We start from the raw sequence: 15,853 nt of genomic DNA on the forward strand, positions 1-15,853 counted from the left end.
TGAAAAATTGAGGCTGCAGTGAGTTACAGTATCTTGTTAGTGTTGAGTGGTGTTTAGTTTGAACAGTACACACTTCGGTGGTCTTAACTTACAGTAACTTAACACTAAATACACTTTTTTTAGAATGTGAATTATAATATATGTGCCGTCACTTTATTATACTATCAACTGAACCTGGCCCTAGTCTATAATGTTCATTGCAACAGTAATTATTTGCCTTTTTCTAGAGAAATAAAGTTGCCCTGTGGATAAGATAAAAGTTAGCAGTAGTATTATTACTTGTCAGTCAGTGGTCTACAGTCTTTGGGGCAAATAAAGACTACATTCTCCCTACCCTTATTTACTCTCCATTCCCTCTGCATCTGCTGAAGCCTCACTAAGCTAAGCTAGCAGATCAAACAAATACACCTCTGAACCACCATCTTGGCTATCAATGAAGGTGGAGACTGAAGTCACTGTTTTCCCCCCAGTTCAACTGACTGGTAGGGAAGTGTGATATTCTGTGTGTGGCAAGCTAATTATATCAAATAGGAATGATCTTTAGTCTTTATTCCATTTGACTTTTTTTGCCTTTATTGTGCCAGTCTTGGCTGTTAAAACCCCCATTTACAACATCTTTATTGGAATTGCCGGACAATTTTTTCTACTAGAACAAACTGTCCTGCAATCCAAGACAGTTTGTACTACTAGAACAAATTGTTACAAAAGGCTTCAATATCAAAACAATCTTCCCATCTTCCAGCAGTCGAGAGGAAACAGTTGAGTCAGGCCTATCTATATATCTAGCACAGGATTGTTTTGCCATGAAGAACCTTCAGATGGGAGCAATCCATACGACACAAACAACTATTAATAAACTGCATAGAGGGTATGATTGGACTTGCACTACCAAGTTGATATTACAAGGCCAGTGACCTAATGCCTAAATATAATAGCATTTACCATATCATCGGGAATCACCCAGAGGAGTGGGTTCAGTGATTTGACACTTGATTGAATTTGTGATCCTTTATTTCCACAATAATAATAAACAAAAGTGTTAATTATACAGAAAACTGAAGCTTGAAGCAAACAATTACCAGAATTCTGGCAAAAAAGAAGCTCATCCATATTAAGCCTGCTTGTTGCAGCAGCCATATTTACTGGGACTTGTCACTGAAAGCTACAGTAGGATACTTTCTCACACTTAGCCAATGCTACAAATTACCCATGACGGTTATGTCATCATGCATGAATCTTCTAAGAGAGAGTGTGTGTGTGTGTGTGTGTGTGTGTAAAACTTTCAAAAAGGGTAGTTATCAAATAGAATCTACATACACAGTCATTTTGTCAGTATATTAGGTAATCTTAAAACTGTCAGGTGAAGTACTGTCTCTCATCAGTAGAAGCTTGATATCTTCCCTGGTGATGCTGTGTTTGGTCTGTCTACTCGATCTTCACTTTTTGCCCAGCCATCATTGGAAACTGTTTGGAAAAAGGGCAGGCATTTTCAAAAATGCTTGGCAGGTGATTGGATGAAGCATCTGTCTATCACCGTCTATCACAAGCTAACTTCAACCAAAAAAAGAAGCCAGTCTGAAGCATTACTTGAAGCCTAACAAGATGGATTTCCGCATGATCTCTTGTAATCGCGAGAATCTAGCTGCCGTACAAGGTAAGGGAAAAGCCTCAAGCAACATTAAAAGTAACAGTTAGCACTTTCACCTTACGGTTTCAATTTAAATTGAATGTGTTGGATAGAGCCAAAAAGACAAAAAAACAGGACTGTCCTAATACTTTCTGACTGCATTGTGGCACATGATTTTAATAAAACCACAATATGAAATGAAGAATTGTTTTCCATTAAACAACCTTATCACATCATTTAGATATAGTTACAACAATGGTTGCATGATCTCTCTAGACTCTAGATCCTTGAGAGAACCTTTAATTGTTCCCTGTATTTTACCAACATTATGCACAGATTGCAGTATATTTTCATCACTAATTTCCTATCACAACATTGTATTTTGTTTGAACTTGCCTGTCCCATATAAAATGTTAGTGCGGTGTCGGAGTGTTTTAAAATTCAATGTTATGTATTAAATAAGACACGCTATGCTTAATCGACAAAAATCGTTTTTTTGGAACATAGGACACAATAGAAGAGAATTCAGAGAAGTAATTGTTTATTTCAGAACCACAGCAATGAAGAACACCTCTTGCATCTCTTTAGTGTTACAAAATAAACAGAATATCCCATCATGTGGGCGTTTAAAGTAGTGTGTATCCCCCTTAAGACATATATTTTCCTCAATTTCATTTTAGATGTCAATGTTATGTTGGACCCAAAGAACCCAAAGTCGTTTTTTTCAGGCTGTTAAAGGTCCTTTTTATGGCTGTGGGATTCTTCTGTATCTTTACCACTATATGCCATTGTTAACATGTTGCTATAGCAACCATAGCCATTAGAATTAGTTTTTGTTTTATGTCTCTAGGTTTTTTGTAGCATATGCATGGCCTTCTTGATTTAGTTTGCATTGTGTGATGTCTTTTGATCAACAACAATGTTTTGTGTAAACAATAACAAATCATTCAATCAAAAAAAAATAACTGCAAATGAAATAATAAAATGGGTATGCAAGTAATTTGACTTGGTTACCGGTTACCTGGGCAGCGCTGTCCTGTTTTCCTGTTATCAAGTACACATTTTATCCACAGTATATGTTGTGTTTCAGTTGAAAATGCAGCTATGTTACTTGTTTTGTTAACAAAAACCTTACACTTTATCAAAATGCTTGTGCAAGCTCAACTTAGATTAACTTTAACGATTCTGGTTCATGATATATTAGAGGTTTTTTAAAAAAAAAACTGAACTACCAGAGGGACTGATTAGACGAATCTTGTTCAACAGGGACATTAACTTATTCCAGTCCTGATGGAGCTGTAATTGGCCTAAGTGGCTTTACTTGTTCCTTTCCTTTTTATAGCAACTATGTTCTCTCCAAAAAAGCTCCCCAAAATAAACAAGGCAGGAAATAATTTACATTTTAGGCATTTCATCAAAAGTCACATCGACAGTGACATGCTGTACAGTCAACGGGACCTTGTCTTTCATAAAGACACTTTTCATGACATGTCATTTGGGTCAAAATGTGAGTTTGCCATGTAAACCAAAGAATTATTGGCTGAAATGAACAGAAACAGCCCTCTGTGCTGAACAAATAAATAAAGTCAAAGTAATATGCAGGGCTGAGGTTTTATCCAGCCAGTAAACCTTCATTATCATCCATTCTTTTGTTTAGCTTCTCTGAAAACACGGATATCAGATAATCACCACTGGTCACGACTGCAGTCTTATTATGGTTCAATTCAGACAGAGCAGCAAATCTCCCTGTTATTCATACTGTGGCCTGTAACTGAGTGATGTGTTTACAAGACTTGTTTCAAACAGTTGAAATGACTCAGTGACGTTCACACACACATGGCAAAATCTCGTAGCTTAAGCCTTGTTCACACTCCAACCATCACATCCAGCATTGTGTGGATCAGTATTTGAAAACACTTGTTTCCTGAGCCCTCAGTACCTGAATCTGAGGGAAGTTTACGGTTGGCTGGGTGTGAATCGCAGCTTGGTCCCCGGCCTGTGGCCCTCTGGCTCTAGGTACATAGTTCTGAAGGTCAAGTTGATGCGCGGGCCTCGGTCATGGTACTCTTTAGCCACTTGATGCTGGTGGAGAAAGATAAAAGACGAATTTTACATTTACACGTCAAATATCTACGTGTTGGTCTTTTATCCAGAAAGATTTATATAAAGTTAGGAGGTAGTGGCTTAGAGCCTCTACCTTCTCATGGGCAAGTGGCTATTAACAGACACACTGGATGCTATTAGGGATCCAACCTGTAACCAGCTGAAGAATGAACATGTCAGGTCATTAGTTTTTTTTTGTCATTGATATTGTTGTTTTATTTTCAGGTTTTGTAACTTCTAACCCTACTGATTCCTTATCCAATTTGATAACGCTTTACCAAGTCCAGCAATATCTTCTTCATTTTTGTTCTATGGTCATTAACATCGTCAACATTTCTTATCTGTGCGGGCTGTGCAGTATTTGTTAATACTGACAATTTGTAATTGGATTCACATTGTAATGACAACATTTATCAATTATAATTCTCAATTCAAAATAAAAAATTAAATATATAGATTTCAGCCACAAAGTATATTCTAATCTATGTGGTAAAAAGTAAAGTAAAAATAAGCTGTTGTTATCTGTCTAAAACACTGACTCATATACTCGTGCAACTAAGATTAGAAAAACAAACAGATATGAGAACACAAGACAAGATTAACATTTTCAGGACTTTCCTAAACATAGGCTTATTTTTGTTTTTTGTTGTTGACCTCTGCACTACATACACAGGTCAACCAGAAAATGTGAAAACAGACAACATTATTTTCTTACTATTTCACATATGGGGTAAAAGGCAAATGTATTTCCCTTTGCAAAAACAATGCTGAAACTCATTTATGTCTGGACTTTTGTCATATGCTCACACACTCCTCCTTCCCCTACATCTCAAAAGGAGGGGAAAGGTTTGCTTATCCACAACAGTGTCAAAAGAAAGAGAGTCCAGAACAGGCAGACATAAACCCTGTATCCTTTTTCAAACAAATGAAGTACTTTAGCAGAATTGACACGTTTAGTTAAATATTTAGCACTCACTTCCAACCCTCTCTAGCTGAGCCAGGAGGTTTTATTAGGCACACCAGGACTGTACTGACAGAGAAGGAATTAATGGATGGTGTGATCTTCTTTCCCTGGCAAGATCTTTAAAGGAGAGATGAAACCTTTGTTGAAATACTCAGGGAGGTGTCGCAATAAACCACCTGTGACCTTCTCCCTTTACTTGCTCAAACTCCCTCTCTTTATTCCCCCTCGTCCCCTTTGTTTTTCTTTTAGTCCTTTTAATTTGCACTTACATTTTAGCCTGACTAGCTAGATTGTTTTAACACAAGAGATACAACTATGATAATCTTTCTAGCAGTATCGCTCTCAAAATTGTTTTACATTTCAAATGAATTTGACTCACCTTGTGAAACTCACAGACATGTTTTTTTTTTTTTTTTTTATTCCGGTGCCGTTTTATTTGACATTAAAGGGATAGTTTGGATATATTGAAAAAAAATCATTATCAGTTCAAGTGTATGCTATGTTTAGAATATGTTCACCGCTTAACCTTGCTGCCAGACAGCCCTTTCTGACAGGGAAGTGAAGGCATTATATCCATCTTTGCTCTCTTCAAAGCCACCAGACTCCTTTGACAAAAACAGCAATTTTACCTTGCAGAACATGGGAGTTAGTGGTCTACGGCTGCCTCGATCGGTTGTTTTTTTTGTGTTAGTGTGGGACTTTGGTGAATCTGAACTCCTTTCAAACACAAAAGTACTATCTCTTAAATTGTTCACAGTATTCCTCTTATGCACAACTGTTTTGTTATGCATCCTTTATTCTGTAAAAAGTTAAAAAAAAAAGTTAAAGCTAAATAGTATGACCTTTTTCACACACAAGTGGAGCTTTTATCTATTCTTCCAAAGGTTGAAAACATTCAATCAATATTAAATTCAAACTATTGTAATATGACATAATGTCACTGTTGTGTACAGCCCGATGCTTTTAACAGAAACCAGCTACACACTCAAACACTCTATTACACACACAAAGACTTTTCATCCTCTTTCATGCTCTCATAGCCGCTGTCCCTGATTGTAAAACAAATGACCCTCATTATGCTGATGCTTTGCTATTCTTTCAGGGCCACTCCATCCATCTTCGCTGTCTGTCAGGCAGGGGAGGAATCTGAGCACCACAGGTCTATTCTCTTACGTGTGTTGAATCGGAAGCACTTACCCACACACACAGTCACAAATGCACAAAACAAACACGAGCAGTCTTCACCTGGCTGAGGCAGATGAGGTTTTTAGTGCATGACTATTTACTACATGTAAATGTCCAAAGTTACATGAGGAAACGGATTTTATCCAGGTTACTGTTTTAATCATAGTTAAGGATAGCTTTGTGCAACGTCTTACAACTATTTCTGCAATGATTAAAAACATCAGGCAGGTACCAGAGAGTACAGAAATTAGCAAAGTTATTTTTTTACCTCCGCCGAGGAGTATGTATATTAGGAGTTGTGTTTCCAGCTCAGTTTGTTTGTATGTCTGTCTGTCAGGAGGATTATGGAAAACTATTGGCCTGATTTTATTGAAACTTGGTGGAAGGGTGGAGCAAGCGCCAAGATAGAACTCATAAAATTGTGAAGCAGATTCATATCACGGGGCGGATACACATATAGTCTTTTCACTTTTGTTAGCATTGCGAGAAAGGGTATTTGTGCTGCAATCAAGCGGTGTCGGAATATACAGAAAAATAAGTTCCCGACTGGGAAATTTTACATTGTGGGATGCCTTGGTCTGCACTCTCCGAGTGCCCTTCTAGTTTGTTGTTATTATTTACTGGAGTGTTTTCTTTAATTTGACAGTAAATATGTCATAATGTTAGATACAATTACTGTTACAGTGCCTTAAAGTAATATTACATAACTTCTACATTGCGGTTTCACTGTTCTATATTTCTAAGTGATGAAATACAGCTGTAATTCAACCTTTAACAATATTATTAATTATATGATAAAAGCTTTTAATTTGGTTTCCAACATGTGGTGGGAGGTAGGTTGTTTTCTTGAGAAAAACCATGTGATGCCCAGGACCGTATGTACATTAAATATTAGGAACAAGACATACATTAACGCTCAAGTTGTTTGATTGACAAGTAAACTTTGGGAACAAAGTTTCCAAAGGAAAAAAGAAAAGAAAAACAAACAAAACAAGTATCTTCCAGTGCTTTTAAAGCAGTCTATTTAATTTCTGCCTGATTCTGAGCCGTCCTTGTGTTCAGCGGCTGGCGTTTCTATGAGTGACCATTTTGCCTGCATGGGCCCTTGCATTTGATTGGTGGAGCCTACCTGCCAGTCGTCTTGTGTGGCTCCATCCATCACCAAAAGTGTCCCGTGACTCAGAGGAACCCGAATCCGCTCCACATAAGTGTAGTCCCCATTTTCCTCCTAAACCCATGAACATAAAGACAGTAAAGCACAATGTATACACACACACACACACACACACACACACACACACACACACACACACACACACACACACACACACACACACACACAGTAATGTCACATGAATAACATTAACACACAAAGGAGAACAAAAAGCCACAAACAAAGTTGTAGGCACATTTTGTTACCTGCAAATTACAACTAAATGCCACTACATCATGACCAATGAAGCCTGCCTCCTAAGAAGTGTATACTTTAACACTTAAAATATCAGACAACTATTAAACACAGGCCTCTAAATACTCTGCTGAGTCTAAACACAATACCTGACATAAACCTTCCCGTGTCCAGTTTTTCACCACCTCGCCTTGGCTGCTGTTCTGCACTCCACCACCCTCAGTCACTTCTTTTTATTAAGATTTGCACAGCAGTTCCGCTTTATTAAGTAGCGTGCGGTAGAGGCAGGAGAAAGTCTCCCTGACTGTGAGCCAAGTCTTACCAACAAACTAACTCATGAGAAACAGCAAAAGGTCAGAAAGAGTGTCTGCAGGTTTTAGAAGGCCAAATCAAATACTTTATGAGACCACTTTAATGAATACTGGGAGCTGGATGAGGAAAAAATAATGAAACAAGACTTTCATTCTAAATTAACCAAGCCAGCATATAAGCAAATGTAAGAACATTCAGTGCTCAGAGGGATAATATACATGTTGATAATATCCTTATTAAGTATCTAAACAACATATGTATTATGCTGTACCTAATCTGAATTAGCCTGGGAAAACCCTGGTGAACTTCCGGCAAATTTGAGATTTGCTCTGCAAGTCAGTCTGGCCAAGAGCCCATTCAAGCCCTTTTCCAATTTTTCCAAATCGAGGCACCAATCACAACCGTTGAGGTGGGCTTTACACGATGACGATAGCGCAGCGACGGCGAGCAGCTTTTTGTTTACATTCAACTTGACGGATACCGAAGCGCAGCAACCCGTTGATGCCGCTGTCGCCGTTACGTCACCCGGATCGTTGGTCTGATTGGTTGAAGGACTATCCAATTGCGCCCAGAGGCATTTGAGCGCCGTCCGTTGGTGACGCCCCTTTGGAAATGAGCTGTGAATGAACCTTGCCCAGACCCACTCTCAGTTACAACTGAGAAGGGTCTGGTGTCAACCAGGCTAAATCTGAATGTAAGAATGGACATCTATTTCTATGCTCATCATCTCACCGGTGGAGGCTGCTTGCGGAGGCTGAACACTCTGGTGTCGCCGAGACTGACAGAGGCGATGGTGGGCTTGGTACCCAAAGCGGCCTCATTGTCACTGTGCCAGCCGATGCTGTCATGGCCGTCCCGATACAGGTTACACAGCAGTGAGTTGAAGCTGCATCCGCTCACCTGCTCCACTGCCTCGCGAAGGGTTAACAGCAATGGATGCCACTATGAGGCAAAAAAAGAGAATAAGAAAGAGACATAAACTAATGTAGTAAAATAATGAAACAAAATAAAAAATGCATGCAACCACAATTTCAACAAAGAGACAGCATTAAAACAAACAAGACAACAAGCAACAAAATAGTCTAAGAAAAAGATAAAAATGAAAATAAAAAAGCATGGTAGTGAGAAATTAAGAAACAAAAAAGATAAACATGAATGTAAAATAAATGTGTTGTTATCGTCGGTTTTGGGGGCTTGGAGGTTTAATGAGTTTTCTAACCTGTGTGTTAGCAGCCATGGTGGAGCGAGCATATGTATAGGGCAACTCTCCATACCAGCAAGTCAGCCTGGGCTCCTCGTATGCCTCACCTGGACCAACACACACAAACAAATACACCTTACCTCAAAAGAACCAGACATTGTGCAGCCTTTATCTGTAGCCAGGTATATAGTGATTGCATACAGTTCTCAACATTTTAACCATATTTCCCATAAATCCCTTACTTACAGTCACAAATAGGATGTTATGCATGCTGAGTATTGTAAGATTTTTAATACTGGTGAAAAACTTATCAGAGTTTTAGTACTTACACTAAAACAATACTTCTTTCAATACCATTTTTGGGGAGTTTTTTTCCCCCATTTTATAAAAACTGTTCAATACATTAATGCTAAAGAGTACGTTAACACCAGGCTGAACGGCAGTGTTTCACTGCCCTCTCTGGTTGAACTCTGACCATAGCCAGTATCACTGCTGCCTAAATAAAATATAATAAGGAAAAGTTTCCTGATTTAGATCAGAAAATGTCTCACCCATTTTTGATACTATGCTACAGACACATTTCAGCAATACTCAAGAAGTATTAAGGTCCGATATACAGCCTTTGTGATATCTGAAAATGAACGTGGTAGTGATTTATTGATTGATGAATTTTAAAAAAGCCATAATGGTGGTACTGCATGTTGCAGCCCATTAACATGACAAACATACACTATTGAGTAACCAGTATCAAATACTCAACCCCTGCAGGCTTTAAATACACTGTAACATTAATCTTCCTTATGGAGAACAGCAGCTGTGGACCAACTCTATATTGCATCAGTAATTGGGTCACAGCAATTTCAATTTCAAAAGAGAATAGATCCAGTCTGTTTTCATAGCTACCTCTTTTTTGCTGAATGACAACTATAAGTAGGGCAGGAAGTTGACACAGTTTTGCTCTTAATATATTCCTTTTCCAGCGTGAACCACATGTAAAATGATCATCTGCACCAGAATCTATTTCTAGCAGAAGGTAAAGTAAACATTTAAATGAAATGTCTCTCTTCCTCTGTTGTTCTTGGTGTATCTTTCTCTGGGAACCACAAGATCCCTTCCAAGAACCAATTCTCTGCCATTAGTGTATTTTGGCCAGACCTCTGGTACGAGAACATGGTGAAACCAAAACAAACTACTCAAGCAGCCATCGCTTTTTATGGTGCTGAATTATTCCGGGCCTCTCGAGCTAATACTTATAAATATGTGTGGTCATTTCAACTTTCAAAAGCCTTACCCATAAAAAAAGATGCTATCAGGGGGAAAAGATAAACAAAACCTTAACTCACTCACAGGCTCCAATTTAGAGTCCTGAGCAATGGTCGGAAAAACTGAGTCAAGAGGGTTTTAAAACAAGACAGAACAAATGACAGAGTACATGGGAGAGATGACTGGTGAGGGGTTAACATCCTTTTTCCACTACTTCCTCTTTAACCTAAACATCACGTGGACTTTGTTGACAAAGTCTCAGGAGTGATGGATTGAGATGACACAACTTTATGATCTGTGTTTGGAAATCATCTTGGTCAATTGTCTTTATATTGCTGTTTGTCTGCTACGAAGCTATTGCAGAGTAACACACAAGATTGACAAGAGCCAGCTTAGAGAGAGGCTGATTCTGAGGCAAAGTCTGGCTGAAGTTCAACAGGCTCGCTGTATATAGTCTGTCTGGGTACAATGTGCAAGTTATTTTTTCCTTTTTAAAAGGAAAATGCTGTTTTGCTAAATGAAGCCTTTGCACAACTCTTGCAGTTTTTGCTTTTGTCTTCTCAAATTATACTCATGCTAATGTGGATGGAGAAAGAAAATCTACCATGAGTACCAAACAACAATCAATCAATATGCAAATCCAGATGCACACTGAAAATGTGACATATTTTGTTGTTAAAGTAAAACAAATTGATGATTTTGCAGTGTTGGCAGACATTTGTACTCTGTAAGTGCTTTCAAATGTTATACATAACATAAAGATGTCTCAAACATGAGGAAAAGTTCAACACAGCACTATCACGAAACTAGAACACACATGAACCCAACAGCAAGCCAGCTGCAGTTGGGGAACTCTGTTCAACCTCCACCTTACATCATAGGCTCACATTTCACCCCTTCTATACTGCTTATCCTTAAGCCCCTGGTACACACCCTGTCTGTAGTTGGTCTTCTGGGACCAGGGCAGCTCTGCTAACAGCTTACTGAACATCCAGTCAGCCTCTTCTGGGGGAAGAAACCCAGGCAGCAGCCGCAGTCTGGACAGATGGAAAGACATAGTACACAGAAAATTAAGGTGCCAATATGAAGCATGTAGTTCATATATGTAGCATTTCTACAGGATAATCCACAATGGGGCACCCTGGTGGCCTATGGGTTTAGGGTAGGCAATCAAAAATACTTGGTTCAAGTCTGGACATAAACCTTTTTCTGTCATCAGAAAGCAAAAAAAAGGATAGTCAAGAATACATTGGCAGAGGCTTGTGTGCAAATAGTCATACGGACAAATACTCTGCTGGAAATTATTTATTCTGTTTTTATATATATTCATAGAGCTCTATTTATTACCCTGTTTTTATCTGTGTTTTTAAAAAGGAGCCATGCTTGTAATTTCTTCATGCTTTACATGTCTGTGTTTTGCTGAATGACAATAAAAGGAATCTTGAATCTTTCAGCCAAAATACTGGTATAACAGCAGCATAACTGGTTGTTTACCCACCAGAGTATAATTAATATAAAATAACCAGCCAAATCGATTTGGCAAATGGCTGGTCTTAGGGCCGGTTTATGCTCCATCAGAACCAGTTCTGAAGACGTGTTGTCCAACCATGTCGGAAATCAAAAGTGTTTATAGTTGGTCCGAAAGGCTACACTGGAAGGTAGAGTGAAAAGCCGGCAGTCATAGAAAGGGGCGAGACATGATATAATTTAAGTATGGGGATAGCTGCGCACATTTTCAGTCTCTGCTGGAAGACCATCATAACGTTGCACTCAGTTGTTCACGTGAAAAGTGCCACAAATAGTTGTGTAACAAATGAAAAAAAAGAGAGCTTGAGAGAGAAGTTCAAACCCTCGCTCCTTTCTCACCTACGAACAGTTGGCCAAAGATTGCGTGAAGTGGGTGTGAATGCTGGATTGTCGGTTTTGGAGAGTTACAGAAATGGTTGGACACAGTCTTCCCCAAACCAACGTCAGAAAAGTTAAGGGGGAGGGACTATTTTACCATCCCACAAGCAGTTCTGAAGAAGCATACTGGCCCCTTTGGTGTCCGTTGGTGCACCTCATCTAAGGTTAGTAGAAGCCTAGTCTGGAGCGATGACAGTTCATTTCCAGGATAATCGCCGCAACATCCGGTGCTGCTGGGATGTCCCTCGCCTTGTTTCAGGAAACAACAAACTTCGAGCTAGCAAGCTACACGCTGAAAATGGCAAGTTTTAAAGAAAATTTGGACCGTGCAACAAGGTAATCTTGCTTGGTTCGGGGAATAATTGTAAAGATTAACATAGAATATTTTTAACATTACGGCATTTACCATCCAAATGGGACGATTTGGGGACCGATTACGGCAGGATTGCTTAACTGGAAGTAACGTTACACACGGCAATACACTTGTAGAGCAAATTAGGTTTAACCATATATCCAGCTAATTTAAATAGTTCGCGTTAATGTACTGCGTGAACAGTTAACTTCATTTTATATTATATGTGCAGTTTTCTTTTGCGAGGTGCAAATGTCCCATCAAAACAAGTTTCTTCCCGAGAGCATTTTGCAGAGCCTGTAGAGCCAGCAGCACTGTGCAGCAAAGTCTGGCAATGCGAGACTAGTAGAAGCCTGAACCTCAAAATCTTATCCAGCTATGGCTTGGATGCATAGTAGTCTAAAAGCTAATTGTCATTATTGTTAAGACTAAAAATTAGCAAAAGAGCAATGTGCTTATTCTTGAGAAATTACTGTAGGTGCAGATTTAAATCAAAATTGAAATATAAATCTTTCACCTTTTCCTTTTTCTCCTTTTATACTTCTTTCCAAAGCTCATACATGATTAATCTAGGTAACAGTCACAGCATCAATCACAGAATATTGACTCTAAGGTTCTTATGGCACTGAGCCATTCTTTCCTTGCTCTTGGTTGTCTTTAATATAATGGCACTGGGTATATTAGTCTTGATAAAAGCATCAGCTTAATGCCTTAAAAAAGATTGTCCAGAATGCTGTATGTACAGTACATAGTGTCACAGTAGGTAACATACAGTAAGTTAGGCAGTAGGCATGACATTCATTAAAAGCTTTATACATTGTTGCTTGTGGGATGACTGCCATCTAGTGGAATTAAAACTCAATCACATATTTGTTATCCTCACTAAACACACTGGTATGTTTATGCCCTTATTTTCCATTTGGTTTAAACTTTTTCATCTACACTATTACACTGTACTTACCTGGACACTCCTGATGGTCCATTGCTGATCTCATGATCACCTGCCTGCCTGTCCAGAACAAAATAAATGAATGAAAAAAATGTAAGCCAATGTGTGTGGAGTATACAACCACAGAACAAGCAAAAACACCATGAGATAAGAGACAGAAACACATATAACACAAATATAAAGTATATCCAGTGAAGATAGAAATGTGTTACTTACTCCATCACATTCTCTGGTGGAACATCTCTAACTGGCTGCAATGTAGAATAGTCAGAACAGAGAAAGAGTAAACACTTCCTTATAAACCATTCTAACAGGCTAATTATCCTAAAATTCAACAGTGACGTTTTATATTTACTGTCTACCTTGGTGGGCTGGTGAAACTCAAATGTCTTAGGTGTTTTCTGTGGCCCACATCCCCAAGAACTAGGGGCTGGGTTGACATTTCTGGGTTGTTGGTTGTTTGAGACTGCACCTGGTAAAAAACAAAAAAATATGAGGTATTCTTATAACAATAAGTAGTAGTTGTCTATACATCAGGCAGGTTAACAGGACCATGAATGCAGCATTCAGGGATATGAATAAGTAAATATAAAAAATGATCTCATTCAAAGAGTAGCAGGTACAACACAACAGTATATTCATTGATTGGCCCTAAAATTACCTGTTGGTATAGAGGGTTTTGGCAGTTGCTTTGCCCAGGAGCCCTGGACTCTGGCACGCTGACGCTTATCTGACATCGCATCACATCTGCGAGTGACCAAGGAAGAAGACCAAGCTTTTATCAATATGGAAACCGATTATCCATAAACTAAGAGAAATACAGAAAGCTAATCAAGCTAGATTTCTCCTAAGAAACCAAGTCACACTTAGTATTTCTTAAACCAAGAGCTTCCCGAGGAATTATGGGAGTCTAGTCTTTCCACAATAAATGATGACAACCCACAAATATTAATTTGCCTTTCTTAACGTTTTCATTTAATTTTTTTAAACAGGACAGAACCAAAACCAGATTTAGAGTTATGGCATATCTGCAGCAGTAGGGCTATCGCAAATGATTTCTCGAAGCGATTCGATTGCAGCCGTAGAGTTATCAGTGACAAGGACTGAATTGAGAGAATGTCCAGCTTATTATTTTTTCTTCTTTAAGTGCATTTGCTTTAAAGTTTTGTCGTGCTTTGTGATGCTTAGTTTATTATTTTAAAGTCATGATATGTTTTATAATGGCTTTCATTTAATTTATGCTGTATTCCACTGCATCAGCTTTGATGTAGTTTGTCTGTCTGATATTAGTCTTCACTGTTTGTTTATTTAAACAAAGAAACATAGCCTGCCCCAAGAGCTGCTGACAAAAATAAGACTTTAGGCTAGATCTTGCACATTATACATCGCTGCACTGAAAATTAATTATGCTGTTGTTACTGACATTTAGAAAAACAGGATTGGCGATAAATGTACACGTCGCATAATACTACGAACTAGCTAGTAGCATTTGTATTATAATCTACCCTGATTTTTTATTTCTACACTCGCCGAAATACATGTATTGATTTTGATTTTATTCTGTAATAAAATAAGCAGCAACTTGATAATTTAATAATGAAGGTACTGATAACTGCTTAGCTTAAATTGCATTTGGGTGCCATGTTTACAGACAAAGTTAAGTGTTAAGCTAGTCTGGCTGATAGCTAGCTATGCTAGCTTAGATAACTTACTTAAAGATAAATAACCATTTTTAGATAACATCCAGTTAACTAATGTTGAATCTTTAAACTAAGATACTTACCAAAATGGCTGCTAAAACGCAACACTACAGCTAAAAAGAAAAGATACAACTCTACATAAACTAGGGCACCTGTGCTTTGACAGCCATGGCAAGTGTGTTACAAAAAAACAAATCCTACCCGGAACTGAGACGAGTAAATAGGTTCCGCAACTTTCTTTGTCTCTTTCTGTCTCTAAAATTTGGCTGGGTTGTCAAAGGCACCGGTGAATCTGAATCACACAAAAAAAACAGCGTTGAAGTGATCCAGATCCAGCGGTGGAAAGTAACTAAATACATTTACTGAAGAATGTTACTGTTAACAATGACAGTTTCGAGTTACTCATACATTACTTGATTACTGCCATTATGTGCTACTTCATACTTCTTCTCCACTACATTACAGTAGGAAATCTTCTTTACTCCACTAATTTGTCAGCTATTACTAGTTTCTTTGCAGATTAAGATTTTCCATTCAACACATGATCATTAATGATATAATATATATTGTTTTATAGTATATACATATAACAGTAGCTAACTACTTAAAGTTAGCTTCATCTTGATGAGCAACAATGTGTTATTGCAACAGTACAAATAATCCAATAGCATAATAAATACAGTATTGACATAACATTGTGAGAGATTATTCTGCATAGGCCTACTTTGATAATTATAGGCTGTAGTATGCTGATAATTATATACAGTTTTACCAATTTAGTTTAGGTAAAAAGGTTTAAATCAGGATTTTTAACCAGACAGTATATTTACATTGAGTACTTCTTCTAGCACTGTAAATATCTCATTGGTTTATTGTGCCACTGA

General features: G+C 38.1%; 1 protein-coding gene across 4 annotated transcripts; it reads right to left on the bottom strand.

Moving 5' to 3' along the window:
- Positions 1-989: 989 nt before the first annotated feature.
- On the bottom strand, positions 990-15,175 carry alkbh3 (alkB homolog 3, alpha-ketoglutarate dependent dioxygenase). Of its 4 annotated transcripts, none has more exons than XM_031295204.2 (11): positions 15,055-15,168; positions 13,931-14,017; positions 13,632-13,741; positions 13,486-13,520; positions 13,282-13,329; positions 10,997-11,100; positions 8,819-8,907; positions 8,332-8,541; positions 7,009-7,107; positions 3,567-3,709; positions 990-1,457 (listed from the first exon to the last, which is right to left on the bottom strand). In XM_031295204.2, exons 2-10 carry the CDS (start codon positions 14,004-14,006, stop codon positions 3,584-3,586), a joined length of 897 nt encoding a protein of 298 aa, XP_031151064.1. In that variant the 5' UTR covers positions 14,007-14,017; positions 15,055-15,168; the 3' UTR covers positions 990-1,457; positions 3,567-3,583. The 4 variants fall into 4 exon arrangements, with proteins under 4 accessions (XP_031151064.1, XP_031151063.1, XP_031151065.1 ...); XM_031295203.2 differs by having other exon boundaries at positions 990-1,464; XM_031295205.2 differs by lacking the exon at positions 990-1,457 and having other exon boundaries at positions 2,152-3,709; positions 13,931-14,016; positions 15,053-15,175.
- Between the last annotated feature and the right edge of the window lie 678 nt (positions 15,176-15,853).

The sequence above is a fragment of the Sander lucioperca genome, chromosome 7, assembly GCF_008315115.2.
Source record: "Sander lucioperca isolate FBNREF2018 chromosome 7, SLUC_FBN_1.2, whole genome shotgun sequence".
In the NCBI taxonomy this organism is placed as follows: Eukaryota; Metazoa; Chordata; class Actinopteri; order Perciformes; family Percidae; genus Sander; species Sander lucioperca.

Coding starts and splice junctions, on each gene's coding strand:
- alkbh3 (XM_031295204.2), bottom strand. CDS start 14,006: ATGTCAGATAAGCGTCAGCGTGCCAGAGTCCAGGGCTCCTGGGCAAAG. Junction 11,101..13,281: donor GGACCATCAGGAGTGTCCAG/GTAAGTACAGTG, acceptor CCATCTGTCCAG/ACTGCGGCTGCTGCCTGGGT. Junction 8,908..10,996: donor GAAGACCAACTACAGACAGG/GTGTGTACCAGG, acceptor GTGTTGGTCCAG/GTGAGGCATACGAGGAGCCC.